This window comes from Thermobia domestica, chromosome 3 (genome assembly GCF_964235325.1).
Source record: "Thermobia domestica chromosome 3, izTheDome1.hap1.1, whole genome shotgun sequence".
In the NCBI taxonomy this organism is placed as follows: domain Eukaryota; kingdom Metazoa; phylum Arthropoda; class Insecta; order Zygentoma; family Lepismatidae; genus Thermobia; species Thermobia domestica.
In genome coordinates, this window is record NC_137456.1 from 275,871,610 (window position 1) to 275,891,378 (window position 19,769).

The window sequence follows — 19,769 nt, forward strand, 5'->3', positions numbered from 1 at the left end:
CTGGCCTTTTTAAAAACAGCGTGCAACATGGTTCTTTCAAACGCCGCTTGGGACGTTCTTTAACATCACTTCACATCCAGAATTCAGGAAATTAAAAGTTTTAATTACTGGCTATCGAAAGAAACATTAAAACAACACAGATATGATAACTAACAATGGGAGAAGTTTAAATATTTTGCCATGTGTGTTCCGTGGATTACATGATTTGGGTGAAAGCTTTTTGTAGTTACTCATTGCCAGCCGCGACAAAGAAAGAAAGAAAAAGTATTTTTATTGACCGAGATTTGAAAAGAAGGAAACAGCATAGCTACAGCCAAGTCAAGCTGCGAATTTACCTATGACTGATTTATTAGCTGTCTGTACACTTGGTAATATTTATGGCGTCAAATTAGTTGCTCTATTGATACTAGCTTTGCCACCCTGTTCCTAGTTTAGATAACATAAAATGGCAGGTTATTTCTTGTTACCAATTGTAAGCAAACAAGATCTTATGTTTTACATCAGAAAACAACTCAGACTTTTTAAAAATCAAGTAATTTTACCTTTTTTAATTTTTATTATACTGATATTTTACAAAGAGCATATGTGTTTCCGATATAAATTAAACAGTAGATATGTATGTTACATGTGAATGGCCCAAATTTAACTTACAAGTAGACTAACTGATAATTTGTATATATTTGCAAGTTAATTAGTTTGTTGCCTAGCACGTCTTGTAATTATTAATGTCGCGGCTTAGCTTACGATAAATAGTGACTAACGACGAGTTCTAACGTGCAATCATCCATACATCCACCTGTATGTCCCAGAAACGAGTTAAATTATTATGAGAAACTATGTAGCCTATGTTGAAGTTTAATTTGGCTTATTGCAACAAAGTTATCGGAAAAAGAATGGAATGTCTAGAACAAAATTATCGAACTCAAAAATGACTGAATATCACAGTTTATTTCACGCAAACTTGAAAATTTTAACGGGATTGTGACTCCCAGTTTTCCCCCCATCAGTTCCACCATTGTCGACACATATTGCATCTACAATACTTGACAACCAGGGGCGGTGATTAGGGGGGAGGGGCACTTTTTTTAACTTGCCCCTTAACGCATATAGTTGTCGAGTATTACTGGTTCATAGAAAAAAAAATGGTATCATATAATATTTGTTGTTGCGTGAGTAGTATTGGATATTTGTCTTCCCGTGAAGTTAGGAAAGCTACAGGAATTGCGTTTTAATTGCAATTCAAAGCAATTAATGGGGGACCACGGTGGCTCAGTGGTAGAGCGTTCAACTCTGGTGCATGGGATGCTTGGTTCGATCCCAGTTCGCACCAAGTGAAATTTGTGGTGGACAAACACCGTGTTCGTGGGTTTTCTCGGGGTTTCCCCGTTTCCTTCCACTTTCTTCATTCCATCATTTCATTCACTTATCACTGTCTCCTTTACGCTAGCCAGCATAAGCGTGGGACGTAAAACGTAAAGATTTCATTTCATTTCAAAGCAATTAATATTGCAATTGCGTATTTCTTTAAATGTCGTATCATATGCTTGTAGCATTTACCAGTGTGCGAATTGAAAAATTTTCCCAGGGGGGGATGAATTTCACCCATATGCGCACCCAGTCCTCCCCCCATATGTATATATATATATATATATATATATATATATATATATATATATATATATATATATATATATATACACTAACAAGTACAAAACAGTTGAGATGCGAGATCTTTCATAAAATTTCACTCAAGTAATATTTAGGTTAGCTACGCAAAGTAGACCTACTTATCTTTATGTCCACTTAAAAATACTCCAGAGGGGGAAAAAGTTATCCCTGCCAGGGATAAAATTTTTCTTCTCCAGGGTGGGAAAGATTTTTGTCAGGGGGGAAATCCCTGGCATCCCCCCCGCCAATTCGCACCCTGGCATTTACTGTCTTTCGTTTCTAAGAGTAATAACATTTAATGGCATGTGTGGAATTAAACATATAAGGTGTTCATTAATCCCTAGTTTCAATATAACTTCCACAAAACAAACCTCATTATTCATTACTATGATTAATATTATCCTTTCTATTTATTTGTTTTGCAAATTTGTTATTAAATAATCTGATCACACAATTTTCCATACGGAATTTTAAGATGTTCATGAGCAAGGAATCAAATATCTTCTTACATTATCGTTGTCTAAGAGTACAAAGGGCTAGTACCTACTTGCGTTGATCTTGTTAATTTACTTAATAAAATATGAAATACGATATACAGTATTTTAACTAAAAAAGATAGTATCCTATTAGTTATACAATCTTTTGTCAAACAAAGTATTAGAAACAACCAGGGAAACTAACATTGATATACAAATATTAAGATTATGCCTCCCCCTCCCCACACACACATTTAAACCTCCAATCGCCGATACTGTTGACAGCTGCATGTAATGTATTCAAATACATATACGCTCGTACCTTTTGGATGTATGATTCGGGTATATCAAGCAACAATATGAGTAAATATTAGTCGGACTTTATTATTAAAAAGTGACTGGAATTTCCCGCCATGCCAAGAAACGACGTGATAAGATGAAAGCGATCTAGAAAGAGCATATGAAATACAAGTTGACATGAGTGTAGAGTTCGTTCGTTTATTATAGTTCAGCATCCCTTTGAGCATCGAGTTTACATGAGACGTGGATTTACACCTTCAGATGTAATTCCAACCATTGTAATGTGTTCAAATTTTAGTGTTCTCCCATCAGGAATCGAATCCCGAACCGTGTATCAAAGGTGCGCGTGCTAGCCACTATTTGTGGGGAAGGCTATAGAAAATTCTAATCAGATCAGTAAGGCGTATGGCCACCTCGAACAACATAACATCCTGTACATTTGTTTTGGCATACTGTAGATGAGTGCTCAGACATCGCCGGCAATAATTCAGGATAGCCGACGTACGTTCTCAAATTCTTACTTAGGGGCAGATTTAAATAGAATAACATCTGAAAAATGTACTGGCCAATTCATACGGTCGATGTTCTCACTCTTGATGTTCAGTATCTTTGAAACTTGGGCAGTTCTATTTGGGCGTGCGTTTTTAGTCACGAAAACAAAGTCAGGCTCTACACTACACAAAACACAATCGTATCCTTTCAGGATCTCGGTAAAATGGCGTTCTCCAGTAATGGATCCTGCGTTGAAGATGTGCAGTGACGTACTTTAATTTTTCATTATTACCGCCCATACCATAACTCCAGAACTACCCATACCTATTCCATTTACTGATGTATTGTGCATGATATCATGGTGTCCAGAATTATTTGTCGCACAGAACCATGATAATTCTGAGAACGTCACATTGGACCATCTTCTTTGATCCCCAATCACGATGTTCCCTACACAAATGTAACTGGCACAACAGTGGGTGGGGGAATAATTGAACACGCTATACTGACTTTCGGGCGTACTATTCAGTCGTCGTAAAATGATTTTGGTGGGCACAAGGGACCAGAAAACGCGTGAGTAATTTCGGCTAGAGTGGCAGGTTTGCCTTTTTGCCAACTTGACTACGTACAATCCTGTCTAACTGTCTCTACACTTTCTACTATCTCCACCATGTACAGTTCGCAGCATAGAAAATGTTACAAAAAGTTAATTCCAAATTACTAACAAACTCTTGCGCCGTGTGCATATGCATTTAGAAACACACGTTTTGATCGACTAAGTTCTCCTGGCATTCAATCCAACTCCTCTCCTTGTCTAAACAGGCTGTGTGACGTAATTTACTCTTTCCACTCAAACGAAAAAAAAAAAAAAACAGGAACCTTGTTTTCAAGCTTTATAGCTCTAAAACCGTCTCTTTCATTTGTTTGTTCTGAAATGCCTTTTTAGAGCCTGAATTTAAACAAATGTCTCAAAATGTTCCCATAGCTTCATAAACATTATTTGCATTCTTTCCCTTCTTTAAGGACTGCATATCACATCAAGCTAGGAAGATACTCCTTGTGAAGTCTATGGAAATTGCCAATCACGGCAGTAGGTTTTGTGCTTCCCAAAGTATTAAAGCAGGTGCAGAGCTCTAAAAACTACTGACAGAAATTAGTGTTATTCAATGATTAATTTCATTTTTTCCAGTACTTGCAAGCAAATGTTCCAGGGCCATCATTTCAGCAGGACAGGAGGGTGTAATTCCCCCTCCCTTGAGTTTGATAAACACATATTGTTTGAACAAATATATATTAAAACACTGATATAAAAAGTGAAACTCTTAAGTCGGGGGAGAATCCTTCCCCCGAACAAAATCTAAAATGACGCTGCATTTAGCAACAAATCTATAGAATTACGATAGCACATTCCTAGAGTCCTTACATTTGGTTTAAAGAGTCGAAGGTTTTATCTCATGCCATGTGCGTTCAGAGTGGACAACATTGAGAGAGATCCAAATATGGAGACAACAGATAAGGATGAATTACATATGAAGTTTAGAATTGGATTTTTTTAAAAAAATGATCGGACAACACCCATATCATGACGAAATTTGTGATTTTGTGAGACAGAAGAAGGGAAGTTTTCGAACTGCGAGGACCACATAAGGCAGTTGTCGAATTGAGGAGGAGAACTCTTTTTAGAACATCAGATGATTGCGAAGGGAGAGAAGAATCTTAAGATCTGGAGAATTAAGAATTTTAAAAAATCTTCAGTTTCCGAGACGGGTTTCGAACCATAAACCTCTTAGCTATCAAACCACGACTTCATTCATTCAGCCACGGAGAACTGTACACAGTTATTCATATATTTTTCCTTTGGCTATGTTGAGAAACTAATAGAATGGCATATTCCAAAAGTTGACTCGGTGGGTGCGGCGTTAACATTGAACGTAGACCTTTTGTAGCTTAGTTACAGGGTGCCTAATTAACTTCCTCTTGCTCAGAAACTCTTTTATGGCAGTAAAAGTTTGTTAATAATTTGGACTCTAATTTTTTGTAACACTTTCTATGTCGTGTACTGTACGTGTGGCTCAAGTTTTATGAAATGATAATATGTTATTTTATCAAACCCTAGAGCAGTGGTCTTTCATTTGTGACAATCCTTGTTATTTCGCTGGGTGTTTTCAAGTGTTGTTTAATAGCAATTAGGTTATTTTCAAACGCACAGTCATTAATTGTTCGTTAGGGATTTAGATTTCTGGGCTTTCGAAATCTATGGCCATGTTAGCCCGTCACGTTTTGAGGGGTGACGTCTCTCGGCGACCACACTATCCGGGGAAAGGGAAGGAAGCAGCCTGGGACTATATGTTAGGTACCACCCGGCATTTGCCTGGTGTGAATGAGGAAAACCTCATTCAGGATGCCTGAAAAGCTTTTTACACTTTTTCGACCGAGTGCCTCCACCAGGATAATTGCCTATTAAGTATGAATTCTGTGCGATTCTTTGATATAATAGATTTCCAAACCGATAACTTTAGGTCAGGAGTGAAAATGTTTGTTATAATGCAGCCGCAAAAATATTTGAATCTTGCAGGCTTTCCATTGCTAATGAAAAAAATATATAGGAAATCACGACGAAAAAATACAGGAGGTTTCGTGAAGCTGTGAAAAACCTTCACCCACACCTTATTTCCCTATTTTATTTTAACAAGTGGAAATAGCAATGCCACAAAAATATCGGAGGTTTCGTTAAAATGTAGGAAATATAGGAGTTTATAGGAAGAGACACAATATCCAACAGGTAGAAATAAAAAATCAAAAAATCAAATGGAAATTACACCAACTGTTATATGAACATACATTCTACTCTAACTAAATGGGTAAGTATCTCGTTGCAAAATTTTATACGAGTTTCTTGGTGTTTTCGTATGTAGCTCACCAGTACTAAACAACGACCATAACGAAAGTGTAAAAAGGATCTATATCAGAAAATCAGTGTTTTAAGTATACGGCTCAAATGTAAAATAAAATCTAAAATGTAAACATTCTGCAGCTGGCACTTTTAAGGTAAGGTTTGACTATGTATAACATATTCTACAATTACTTGCCTACAGTTAGTGCAAAAAGTATTGATACACCTAAGTAAATTATTTATGTCTTTAAAATCACTACTCCACAGAACTTTTTAATGACGAAACTAGTTTTTGTTCTATTTTGTACGTGTATGGACACTTTTTGCACTCACTGTATATTCTTTGGTGTAATTATCTTTAGGCAATAAGCAGGAAAGGACGAAACAGAAGAGTTTTCATTCAACCATCCTACTGTGGAGACCCTCCAACCACTCTCATCTTATTTCCCTACGTTATTTTCACGACTGGAAGTAGCAATGCCACAAAAATACAGGATGTTTCGTTAAAATATAGGAATTTATAAGAAGAAACGCAAATATATAGTAAAAATAGGAAATATAAGAGAATTGGAAAGCCCGATCTTGTGTATCGCGACGTTGTGGGCGATCAGCAGGTAGTAAGATTGAATGACAATGTCCAAAAGTGCCAAATTATCAAAATATTTATTTAAGAGCGTCTATATATTTGAACCATTAGAAGCTATCTGCACCAAAATTCGTTGTTAAGTTTGTAGAGACAGCTTGATAAACAAAACATACTGTAGAACCGCCGAAGTTTACAAACGTTAATTTATAGGTATATGTCGGTCACTGCTGCTTTAAGTAACTACTGTAAGACAAGTTAGTGTTTGTTCTAGTAGTAAAATGTTGTCAACTGACTGGTTTAAATCTTGCAGATTGTTGGTGATATCGACTTTGTAGTTAACACATGCATGCTCATAATTAAGAACTTGATTTGAGCAAGCGGTGTCTTTTAGTTGTAAGTGAAGTGTAAATCTAGTTTGGTTGGATGATGGTCTCTTCCAATAGAACCTGATATATTAAGAATGGTTTTGTTGCTTGATTAAGTAGCACGAAATATTGTAGACGTTTACTATTAGTAGCAGGATTGGTGAAATTTTCAAATGTTGTCGCCAACAGTATGTTTATTTATATTTATGTTCGCCAAGAGATGAATCTGAAAACAATTATCCAAGTACAGAAGAAAAATTGGAATAAGATCGTTCGGACGGTTATTCACTTAGTGTTGGCGCATTAATGTCTTGCATCTAATTCCTTTTGTTTCGTGGACTGAAATCCCAAGTACTTTTCTGCCGTTCTACTTTTTGCTTTTATTTATTAAATATTTAGTTTTTGAATATTAAATATTTAGTTTTATACGGTATTATAAAATCCCACAGATCATCCAAATATTAAAAAAAAAAAAAAAAAAAGCACGAACACCTGAGAAAAACTGACTTCCTCTTTCTAAATGCCATCATACAGTCAGTGAAGTAAATAATCTGTTTCATCTATGAGTATCGACGACGATGCCGAATTTCTGTTATTTGCGGGCTCATCCTAAACTTGAATTGGTTCATTTCTGTTTATGAACTTCGATATTAAATTTGAGGATAGTTTCAGGCGATTGATGTCAAATTATCTACAAATATTCCAGAGCTAAACCATAAGACATTACCATGCACGAGATAAGTTATATACTGAAGAGAAACAAAATCATGTATGTCCAGACGGTAATCGGATAGCCTCATTTATCTACAAACATATTGGATGAGGCTATCCGATACTTACATAATTATTAAAAAGCTGTTCAAATTGCCTTACTTTCCCATCCGTTGCGATGTGTTATGTTTATAATTTTGATGAATTTCTAATCGTCAACTGAAACCTTGCCATACACATTAAGCACTCTCATCATCTTTGACATGATTTTTACCATATAGAACACTGTTACTATGAGAATGTTTGACCACCTTCTCAATGTAATGTTTCACAAACTACGAGGGCGGTTTATTTTTTAAACCTCCGTCAAGCAACCAGAGGAGAACTATATGAAATGGAGAAACTGGGGTAAGTCGAATCTGTTCATTGGAGGTCACGCATATTCCATACCAAAAGGCAGACTCTACCGTTTAATCATTGTGGAGTAGAGAGCGTGAAAACATATTCGAGTGCAATCGAAGTGCCCGCCAGTCTGAACTACATGATGTAATTTAATTTCTCCAGACGGCTCTGAGTTTTCTGAAATTCCAATGTCAATCTGTTCAGAAATAATAATCTACTTCTTTCATGAATCACACGATTCACGCTTTCATCAAGGCTGTCTTCTGCCACAGATTTCCACCCTCTACCACTATTGTTATGTACGTCAGTACGTCTTTCTTTATACTCTCTGTAGTACTTGTGCACATTAAGAATCACTTATTAAAGTTCCCATAATTTTTAATTATTCGAGGATATGCCCTTCGATCTGGAGAAACAGAATTACATCATGTAGTTCACACTTGGCGAACACTTCGATTCGACTCCATGCGGTTTCACTTTCGCCACTCTACAATGATTGATCACTAGAGTATTTTGGTATGGGGAATGTACAATCTCCAATGAACAGATCAGGATAATCCGCGTTTCGCCATCTCACGTGATTCACCTCTAGAGGTTGAACGGAAGCTTAAAAAAAAAAAAAAGAAAAAGAAAGAAAAAAGAAAAGAAAAACCTCGCCCTCGTATCACATTACAACGCAGAAGCTACTTGAGCCCCTACTAGTACAGCATCGTTTTTAGTCGAAATCCCTCCAAATGATTCCCTGATGAAGCCGCTGTCGTTCTTTGCATTAAAGTTCAATCACTATTTACTATTTTCTTGTAAAACTCGTTCTCAAATGTTTACTCTCACCTAAATATTATTTAGAGAATGTTTGCACTAGGTTTTCCACATCAGGGAAAGAAACCCGAGTTAACGTCAAAATGTATTTTTCATTAAAGAGAGGATACAGCATACTAGATACCAATGGATTAAAATAAAGAATTATGGTATGTATAAAACATTTATGTTTATTTACAAAATTTATACACATTAAATATTTTATTTCACGACTACATTACAGCTTCCTTTGTTCTCTACATTATCGCTTCTTATTTTCACTTTCAATAAAGCTCCACGATGTCTGTCTTCCATGATCCTGAAAACAAAGAAAAATATTTAACATCATTTACATCTTTATTAAATATTTCTAGAACATAATAATGTTAATAATACACTAAAGTCTGGAAATTAATTGTCTAAAGATGATGGCAATAAGATAAGTAAAAGGTGAGTTCTAAATGTAAGTTACATGACCTCTGTACATCATGCTAACGAAACAGTCAGCATAGTCAGTATGAATATATAAGGGCTTTTATTTAATTACCACATTGTTTTTCTCTCTCTTTCTCCACAAAACGTATTCAGTGTAGCTTGGAATCCTCACTGTATGAGCATCTCACGATTACGTCACAGCGTTATCGTTGACTTAAGCGAGGCGCGATTGTACACGGTACGTTGTCTAATCCGTGTCGGATTGTGAAATGAATGATCGAAAAGAATAGCGAATCAGTGATAAAAAGGGCTACAGAGATGCACAAAACATTACAAGTAGCATTCAGTGATGCATCAATGAGTCGCGCAAAGACCTTTCAGAGATCCGCACATTTCCGAGCTGGAAGAATGTCCGTGGAGATCGATTCCCATCCTGTTCGCCCGTCTGTAAATCGGAATTAAGACCAAATTACCCACATCAATGCAATTGTGAGATCTGATCGTCGACTGGTTCCGTGAAATTGCGTAACAGTTACACTTCTATCAGCTCATGTCACCAAATTTTACATGAAAACCACAAAAGGGATGCGGCGTATATCGGTGAAATTCGTGCCGAAAATTCTCAAACAGGACCAGGACACTCGCTGTCACCATCAACAGAACCTGAAGGAAACACCCGCCAACGATCCAACATTCCTGGCCGGTATCATCACAGAATATGAATTATGGGTTTACGGATACGATCCCGAAATCAAGGTAATGTCATCCCAGTGGAGGTCATTTGGCAGGCCACCTCCAGACAAGTCCGAATCCACATGAAAGTGCAACTGCGTTTTTTTTTTTTTTTTTTTTTTTTTTACATGATCAGGATGTGCATCATGAAATGTTCCACATGACCAAATTATCAATAAGGATGTCTAGACAGTTGTGTTACAACTGTTTCATAACTCCATTCGACGCAAACAGCCGGAGAACTGTGTATCTGGACAGTGGCATTTGCACCATGACAATGTTCTATATCACACTTCAGGAATGGTGACCGAATTCTTGACCAAAACATCTTTGTAACGGCATCCTCCCTGCTTACCGGATATAGCTCTGTATGATTATTTCCTGTTTCCTACACTAAAATCCACCTTAAAACGGAAACCATTTGACACCATCTAGAAAATCCAGGATCCACGAGAGAATTCTAGGCATTCCACAACCAGCGATCCAGGACTGTTTCCAGCAATAGTAACAATGTTGAAATCAGCGTGTAGATGTACTCTGAGGGGAACAAGAACGAACAGATGGTAAGTACCCCACTGATTTTTCTACAGTATCAATCCGGAAATTAAATGAACAACTCTTGTATTAGCAATTTACAAGAAAGATTGAAAATGAAGAGAGATCGAAACATAAAAATAAATATAATAAGCTGAAGTGAATCGAACTCAGAAGCTCCCGGCTTGAAAAGTTATGGAATACAGCCTGTTGTCGAGCTGGGCCTGTCCCTGGCCACTAAATATAGTGATCTTTAGTTACCAGGCGACAGGCTAGTTCCCCACCAAATTTCGTTCAGATCTGGCTAGTAGCTACTGAGAAGTAAAGTATCACATACAAGACGAGCCGAGTCTGTTCCTGGTCGAGCCCGGGCACAAAATATTGCAATTTTTATCATCTAGACAATGGGCTATTTGCCCACAAAATTTGGTTCGGATCTGGCCAGTAGTTACCGAGAAATAAAGTACCACATACAGGACGAACCGAGATGAGCCGTCACCAAATATGGCATTTTTTATTCATTTGGCCATGGGCTATTTGCCCACCAAATTTGGTTCACATCTGGCTAGTAGTTACCGAGAAATAAAATACTATATATACACACATACCTGGAGTGAAACTAGTGTATACGCTCCCATACTCTTACGCCTGCAGCTAAAGATCGTATTTCAAGAACTTAATCACTATCGCAAACATTATTTAGCATTAGAAACTTCATATACCTCATAAGTGTTAATTTTTAGACTTACTGACGAAGCGATGACACATAGAAATCACAATACTTTCAGCCCAGAATTTTCTTCTTATTATTCTTAGTAGTAGTAGTGCTGGTAATACTACTAATACTAATACACTGCTGTTTGTGAAAATTGCAATACCAAAGACAAGATGAAAATGCATGAAAACTTTCAAGATTTATTAAGATGAAATTACTTTGGATTATCAACGTGGATTTACGCGAAATCGATCAACTATCGATCAAATATTTAGCATTCGACAAATATTCGAAAAGAAATGGGAATACAATACCCCGGTCCATCAATTATTTATTGATTTTTCGAGAGGCCTACGACTCGGTTAGGAGGGCAACATTGTACAACATTCTTACAGAACTTGAAATACCGAAAAAGCTAATTAGATTAAGTAAAACATTTTTAAATGGATCCCAAAGTAAAGTCTGAATAGGAAACTTCGTGTCCACGAGCTTTCACGTCGAGAATTGCCTGAAACAAGGAGATGCATTGTCGCCATTATTATTCACCTTTGTTCTGAAGTACGCCATAAGGAAAATCAAAGACAGCAACTAGACCTAGAGCTGAATAGTTATGGCGTATGCTGATGATATAAATATAATAGAGGATGATAGGAAAACAATAGAAAGAAATGCAAAGGTCTTATTGAACGCTTGCAGAGACATGGGTTTCGCAGAGAAAACTAAATACATGGAAGTTCGTCGGGACTCGAATCAATATTAACAGACCAAAACCATATTCACGAAGAAACTAAATGTCGATTAAAAGCAGCGAGTTTGTGTTATTATTCAGTTCAAAATCTTTTGTTGTTGCAAATTCTATCGAGGAATTTGAAACTTAAAATATAAAAAACGATAATCATGTCGGTTGTCATGTATGGTTGCGAAACATGGTCGCTTACTTGGAACGGAAGAATGGACTGAAAGTATTTGAGAACAAGATCCTGAGACGAATATTCGGACCCAAGAGAAACGAGAATGGGGAATGGCAGATACTTCATAACGAAGAACTGTATAATTTAAACCGCTTACCAAACATTGTTAGGGTCATTAAGTCTAGGAGACTCAGGTAGGCAGGCCATGTAGCCAGAATGAAAGAAAGTACGAACGATTTCAAAGTTTTAACTGGAAGTCCAATAGGAAAATGACCATTAGGAAGACCTAGGTGCAAATGAAAGGCCAATATTAAGATTGATCTTGCAAGAATAAGAATACACGGTAGAAACTGGATTCAGTTGGCTAAGGACAAAAGTCAATGAAGAGATTTTGTGAACGCGGCATTGAACCTTCGGGTTCCATAGGCCGTAGTAGTTATTGAGCAGAGTGCGACGTGTGAACGATTACTTTCAGCGGGACGGCGTACCCATGAATCTAACAGCGACTTCGGATCAATGTTGTACCACAAAAGTGGGTATTGGAGACTGACATAGTGAAGAGTGGTCCAATGAACAGGAATCGTATGGGATTGCGTCTCTATGTATTGTCGACTATAACAAGTGTAATATAAACAGGTGACTGTACTCGAATGGGGTTACATAATCGGTCTAAGGCAAGGCGGCTTCTTGTAGCATGAAATTGGTGAGCGTACAGGGCACGCCGTGAAAGCAATGAACAGACAGCAGGGCTTATAGCAACAGCCGGGCAATAATGTGGTCACATCATAGGGAAACTGGCCATGACGGACCGTACAGTTTTGTCCACAGTGTTAGTTTGATGTTGGAGTACGATGAAGAGTGTAACCTTAGTTGCATCGACAGTTCGACGGCGCCTGTTGAACAGCGGATTGGTCGCATACATGTTTTTTTGTTGGCTTCCATTGACACATAATCACAAATATCCCAGGCTATAATGGGCGCGTGAAAACCGTCGCTGGTGTCTGGAGACTTAGACGGTTGTATTTTTGAACAAGTACTGCTGCACTGTCTTACAGTCCCCGTTAGAGTCTATCGTGTTGAGCGCCATCTGGCAGTATACATCGTTAGCGTCATACAGGTCGAAAGGCAGGTGTAATGATGGAATGGAGAATCACTGGGTATAACACGCGATTTTGGCTGTTACTCACCGCTACATCAATAAAGTTATAGAGGTCGAGGTCATACTCTTCCTTCAGAAAAATTTATATACGATATTTCATCATGGTGACTCACTATATGTATACTGGAATGCGAAAGCCATTGCTTTTCTCGCCAGCACAGCCGCCTGATATGTTGCCCATTACACAAGCATGGCATATAGTTGGTTGGTACCTTGTTCATCGTGGTACTCATCAGTGTCAATATCTTGTGGACTAGCATACAAGCAGAGTAGCAGGCAACTCGTTAGGAACACACCCAACAACTGTTTGTTTCGATGCCACGATATACAAAGGTTCTGATTGCAAGACACGCCATAATTCTTTATCAAAGTCAGAAATAATGGATGTGTAATTAAATTCTATTCCCCTCATACGTGACTTTCCTAGTTTTGCAATTTTCATAATAAGCAATATAATAATAATAATAATAATAATAATAATAATAATAATAATAATAATAATAATAATAATAATAATAATAATAAATACGAAAGAGAACAGAAAAAAGTACGGTACTATTAGGTCTATGAATACAGAGAGAAATATTATTTATTTAACTTTTAAAAGTTATTTGAGACTGTAACTGTACGCTTATTTTGAAATATTTATTTATTTATTTATTGAACAAATTCCCAGATACAGCATAACTTTGCCATTTTACACAGGCACATGCTAACAAAAGAAAGAAAAAAAAACAAGACAACAATAACAACAACATAGAAAAAAAGAGTGTAAAAGTAAAACTATTCCGTCAAAGCTCGTTTAATTGCTCTTTCAAACACTGGGTAGCTCGAAAAAATGTCCACATCAGTTGTTACTTGATTATAACAGTTTGGTATTCTATAAAAAAGAGACCTCTGTATAACAGCCAACCTAGGACGGGCAAGATGGAATAGGTGGGTATTCCGGGTGATGCGGGAAGGGACACGTAAGGATAGTTCCTGAAGTAATATTTCCGATCTTAAGCTTCCATTAACTATTTTATGTAGATATTTCAGGTCAGAGATAATTCTGCGTACTTCAGGAGTCTGAATATTAAGATGTCGCAAGAGCTCCTTCTTAGATAATATTCGAAGTGCAGGAACACGAAAACGGACTATAGCGATGAAGAAATTGAGAACAGAATCAAGACTGGAGAGATGTGTAGGTGCTGCCATGGCCCATATGGGAGAGCAGTATTCGATCTTGGGCGCTATTAAAGTCTTATAAAAAGTTGCTAATGAAGAAACAGTGCGTAGTTCGGTGAATCGATAAAGAAGTCCCAACATGCGCATTGAATTCTTTAGTATTGAGGAGATGTGGACAGAGAAGGTGAGTTTTGAATCAAAGATGACACCAAGATCGTTATGACTAGCAGAATGCGTGATAGGAGAATCGTTGATATGGTATGTGGAGGGAACAGGAGACTTTTTCAAAGTAATAGTAATACTGTCACATTTCTTACCGTTGAGTTTCAAGTGCCACATTTCACACCAGCCTGTAAGGTAATTTATGTCTTCCTGTAGAGCAATTGTGTCATGGAGACACGATATTTCTCTGTATAACTTACAATCGTCAGCAAAAAGCAGAAGGCCACTAGCTTGAGCTGATAAGTGCGTGTAGAGATCATCCATATACAGGACAAACAGCAGAGGCCCAAGTACACTCCCCTGAGGCACCCCTGAGATCACGGGTTGGGGGTTAGAAGTCGCCCCTGAAAGAACAATTCTCTGTTTACGGTCCTTCAAGTAGCTTGTGATTAGAGAGAGAAATTTACCATGTACATTAAATCTATTGGAGAGTTTATGAAGAAGATGAATGTGACTGACAGAATCAAAGGCCTTCGAGAGATCAAAGTAGATAACATCTAATTAAGTATTGTTATTCATACATTTGACTGCACAGGAAAGAAGAGTACTTAAGTTTGAGAGACTTGAGCTTTTCGGTAGAAAGCCGTGCTGAGAACTATGGATGTAAGGTGAGGTGAATTTAAGTAGCCTGTCTTTGATTATTTTTTCGCAGATAATTGATATTACAGAAAGAAGAGATATTGGCCTATAGGAGGATACATGATCTTTAAGTCCTGATTTATATATTGGGGTCACGTGAGCTAGTTTCCAACTGGTGGGATAATACCCTTCCTTGAAGCATCTATTGAATAATGAATAAGATAGATAGAGGAGGATAGAGGATATTGGTAATAAGATCTAAATTTTCTATCTGATCCAGATTCAAGCTCGCATAATACATTAGAATTTATGAGTTGATATTCAGACCAGGGAGGAAACAACATACGAAAGTATAATGTGGCGCATTGCGCGGTCCCGTAAAAATAATTTTTATCTGCTGTCTATTTATTTCAACATAATTTGTAATCGAACATCTTTGTTTACACTTACCTTCAGTTGGACACCAGCTGTCCACAAATCCTCTCTAAGATTATCACAAGCTTTCAGAAGGGTGTCTCTTCTATCATTTCTTCTTGCATCCTACACAGAAAAATAAGTGAATAATTATTGGAGCTACACAAATATTTTACAGACATAGATTCTGTGTACCTACTCTGAAAGAACAAAATTCATCATACACGCATTTTGCAACTAAGAACTTGTGAATTTTATAATCCATAAGATGTACATAGAATACACCTAAAGCTTATGTTACAGACTACTTCTATTATTTTAAAGTAAAGAGTGCGTCTAGGTTTAACCTCAATTTCGTCTCCCCATGAATTTGCCTGAACGTGATTGCAATCGATAGCTTCCGATGCGTAGACCACGACTGGGAAGGAACCAGAATGGTCGATACTGGCGCCATCTCATGGCATCCCACACTTTGGAACGCGATAACGCAGGAACGGTGCATCTCATCACTCTGGTTCCTTTAGAGTCGTATTCTATGCATCGACGCTATCGCTTGCACTCAAGTTCAAGCAAATTCATGGGGAAGTGAAATTGGGGCTAAAGGCTAATGCTTTGTTGGCCGCACTCTTTGCGTGACTTTGAAAAGAAGCAGAATGAAAATATTTGATTATCCTGAAAAGGTGAAAAGTGCTCCATGGTGAAAGGTGAAAAGTATTTCGAAACAACGCTGTGAAAAGTGTGACATTAAGAATCACTTATCCGTAAGTTTAAATACTAAACTATAAATTCACTCTCCTGGTGTTACAGTTTCTTCTACAGTGTGGGGTCGGCCACACGAATTTAGTTGGATGTGTAGTCCGTACACCTGCTCGATCGCTATTTCTACATTTCTAAATTCGATATGATAGATATCAAAAGCACACGCTCATTTAGCCACAGATTCATTTAATCATTTAAGGCCATTTAATCATTTAGCCACAGATTCATTAAGTTACCCATTGATTCTTTAAATAATACTTGTTTTCTATAGAACATTTAAACATTAAACCTATTGAAGAGTCAAACATTGAACTTATAGAAAAGTAAACATAGTTAATAATACCTTAGTAGAACTCGTCCTTTCTTTGTCACTATCATCTTTTTGTAACGCCGTAACTCTCACAACATTGCGAAACTGAACAACGCTATCTAATATCTGTTCTATTCTTACAGGCATTGAAGCTGTTTCGTGCCCAAATTCCTAAAAGAAAGAAACAAAAAAAAAAAAAAAAAAAAAAAAGACATACTCAAGTTTAAAATACTAGAGATAAATTATTATTTAACTCTTTTATTTAACCTCTAAAAAGACATAAAAATGCCATTTCTAAATGGTGTGCCCCAGTACACTAGTGACCGGGATGGAACCACTACAGCGCCACGAGAAAGTTAGGATATTGAAATGGCTTTCTCCTGGCACTCAATGAAACGGATGCTCGCTTCACAGAAATTTTATTACTAAAATCTTTCAAAACGGTAACAATAATTATTTTTCATTATTTGACAGTTACGCAGTGGCAGTTTTATAGATAATATTTCTTTATGATCAAAAATAATACAAAGTAACTTGACATTAGCTATGCCCAAAGTGTGCCTCAGGATTTCAAATCACACATTTGTGTACCAAAAGCTGAAAATATGATTAAAAAATATTGATTTAAACTGATGCAGATTAGACATATGGTGGACATTTCATTGCTTTCGCTTGAACTGTGGTTCTCAAGAAGTGTGTTTGGCACAGCAGAGTGATGTAGAGTCTCGAACCTGTGCTGCGAAGATTTTAGTGTCATTTTTTTTAAAACCTCAAGATCTATTAACAAACAAATGAAAGTCAAGTAAATATATTTTCCCTTCTTTTCCATGTGTGAAGAATTTTTCTATATTAAATCTATATACAGGGTGTTTCAAAACAACACTGACAACGTTTAGGAAGTGATTCCTGACACCAAGATAAGACAAAAAGTATAGACCATCCTGGGTGCACAAATGTTTCCTTTGGGAGTTATAGGCTGCTGGAAACACGAGAAAATGAAATTTAGAGGTCCGTAGCTCCAAAACTATGGGACCTACCGTAGTCGAGTCAAGACTAATGGACTAATATGTGCTCTATCCAAAAATCTATGTATCAGAATCCTAAGGTACTCACGCAACAATTTTTTATAGAGGGAGTTTGGCTACAAGCATTTAATTGGAAGTATGCACCAACTATCTTTATAAAAATTGTTACGTGTGTACCACAGGATTCTGAAACTTCGATATTTGGATAGGAAACATACTAGTTCCTAAGTGAAGTCTTCACCCGACTACGGTAGCTTCCATAGTTTTGGAGCTATGGACCTTTAAAATTCAGTTTTTCATGTTTTCGGCAGCCTGTAACTCCGAAACAAAACATTTGTGCATCCAGGTTGGTCTATACTTTTTGTCTTATCTTGGTGTCAGGAATCACCTCCCAAACGTTGTCGGTGTTGTTTTGAAACACCCTGTATATATAAATGTTTGACAGTTAACTCTTCCTACAGCGCTGGACCGATTTTCATGGTTTTTCGTACATGAGTTGACCCTGGTCTAACTTAGGTTTTTATCACATTAGTTTTTCGGAAGGCTTATACTAGGGAGAGGGAGTCGTGGGGTTCAAAACTTTATACCAAAAGTACAGTATCTTACGAAACAATCAAATTAGAAAGATGAAACTCGGTATATAAACTCCTTATTAAACATAAGGGGATACATATCCCAACGTTTTCAATTTTTTTTGGGGGGGGGGATAGGGGCAAGGCATTTTCTATATAAGGGTTCTTGAATAAAGAAAAAAAAAGACTTTCGTGTAAAGTATTGTGCTGTATGGGGTATAAACATGAACATTACGCAAAAGTGATTAAAAAAGACTGGAGGTTTTTGAAATGTGGATGTGGAGAAGAATGGAGAGAATTAGCTGGATTGAAAAAATAACAAATGAAAAATGTTACAAATAGTGGGAGAGAAAAGAACAATTTTAGATGTAATTAAAAAGAAGACGAGAAACTGGTTGGAATGGCCGAAAAGGAACTGTATCATGACGAACGTGCTACAAGGTACAGTGGAAGGAAAACGAACGAAGGGGAGAAAGAAACTACAGCTGATTGGACGTTATTAAAACAAAATTCTTACGTAAATACGAAGAGGTTAGTTAAAGACTGTGGTTGCATAGAAGTTTCTCAGTTTGCGCCAAGTGACCTGTTAACATCAGAGTACCTAAAATGATAACTTATACTCCTTGGTGTTCTAGCCCAATTGCTTCGCGATGCTGGTCACACCGAAAAGTTTGTGTCCCCACCGGGAACAGAATCATAAAAATATGTACCAAAGGAACGGGCATTGAAATTCAGATGTACCGGAGCACGTTTGTAATACTACTCTGTTAAAAGCAAAGCAAAGGAATATATTTACTCAGTATATCGTACTGAATTATCTTCTACTTAGCATGCTACTACAATAGCTTTCCAACTGAAGAGTAAATTAAAAATCACGAAAAACTTGTTTTTGATTTGGTTGTTGTTTGACCACCACGAAAAATTTACAAAAATGAGTTTTCGAGATAAATATTTTAAACCTCTTCTACGGAATACATCGAAGAATACGGCAGCAAGTAAATCAAATAATATGTGAATTTTCTTTCCATTTTGACCAAAACTATCATTTGGTTTGAACAAAGCTGCTATTAAGTATGGTTCCAAGATTAGCTATAAATCACCATTTAATAACAAAAAACAGTTTACTGTTATTTTTATCAATAAGCTACGTATGCAGGAGTTTATCAAGCAAGTGTGATTATTCATAATTTGTATGATGAAAGATATACATGAGTACTAGGATTAAGGAATATATAAAAGATTCCAAGGATCAAGATTTGGTTGTTTCTGGGCGGAGAAAATATTTGGGGATGTTAACCATAGTATTAAAGATATCAAGATAACATACCAAACAACTTCAATAGAAATCTTACTGTACAAGGATCAAAAAGCCTAAACTAAATCTGGATGCAGGAATTTACATAAAAACTGTGATAGTATCATCAAGAGTTTCACTCGCAAATTGAAGTATTAAGGTATATCAGACTTTGTTTTTCTGAGAATGTAAAAGCTCACAGGTATTCTTCCAAGGGCAGCTAGACTTTGGGAAGTGTGAAGTACTACAC

General features: G+C 36.9%; 1 protein-coding gene and 1 long non-coding RNA gene across 4 annotated transcripts in view; one reads left to right on the plus strand and one right to left on the minus strand.

Moving 5' to 3' along the window:
• Positions 1-428: 428 nt before the first annotated feature.
• The window catches only part of LOC145681073 (uncharacterized), a 179,855-nt gene continuing 160,514 nt past the window's right edge, over positions 429-19,769 (plus strand). The window contains exon 1 of the long non-coding RNA XR_014130719.1: positions 429-532. This is a non-coding gene — a long non-coding RNA (uncharacterized LOC145681073). The remainder of the gene's footprint in view (positions 533-19,769) is intronic.
• Positions 8,854-19,769, minus strand: part of CysRS-m (cysteine--tRNA ligase-like protein, mitochondrial) — a 52,493-nt gene continuing 41,577 nt past the window's right edge. For all 3 annotated transcript variants that reach the window (XM_081752424.1, XM_081752423.1, XM_081752425.1), the window contains 3 exons: positions 16,662-16,799; positions 15,596-15,685; positions 8,854-9,010 (listed from right to left, as the gene is read on the minus strand). In XM_081752424.1, coding sequence (XP_081608550.1) covers positions 8,954-9,010; positions 15,596-15,685; positions 16,662-16,799 — 285 coding nt within the window. In that variant the 3' untranslated portion in view covers positions 8,854-8,953. The remainder of the gene's footprint in view (positions 9,011-15,595; positions 15,686-16,661; positions 16,800-19,769) is intronic.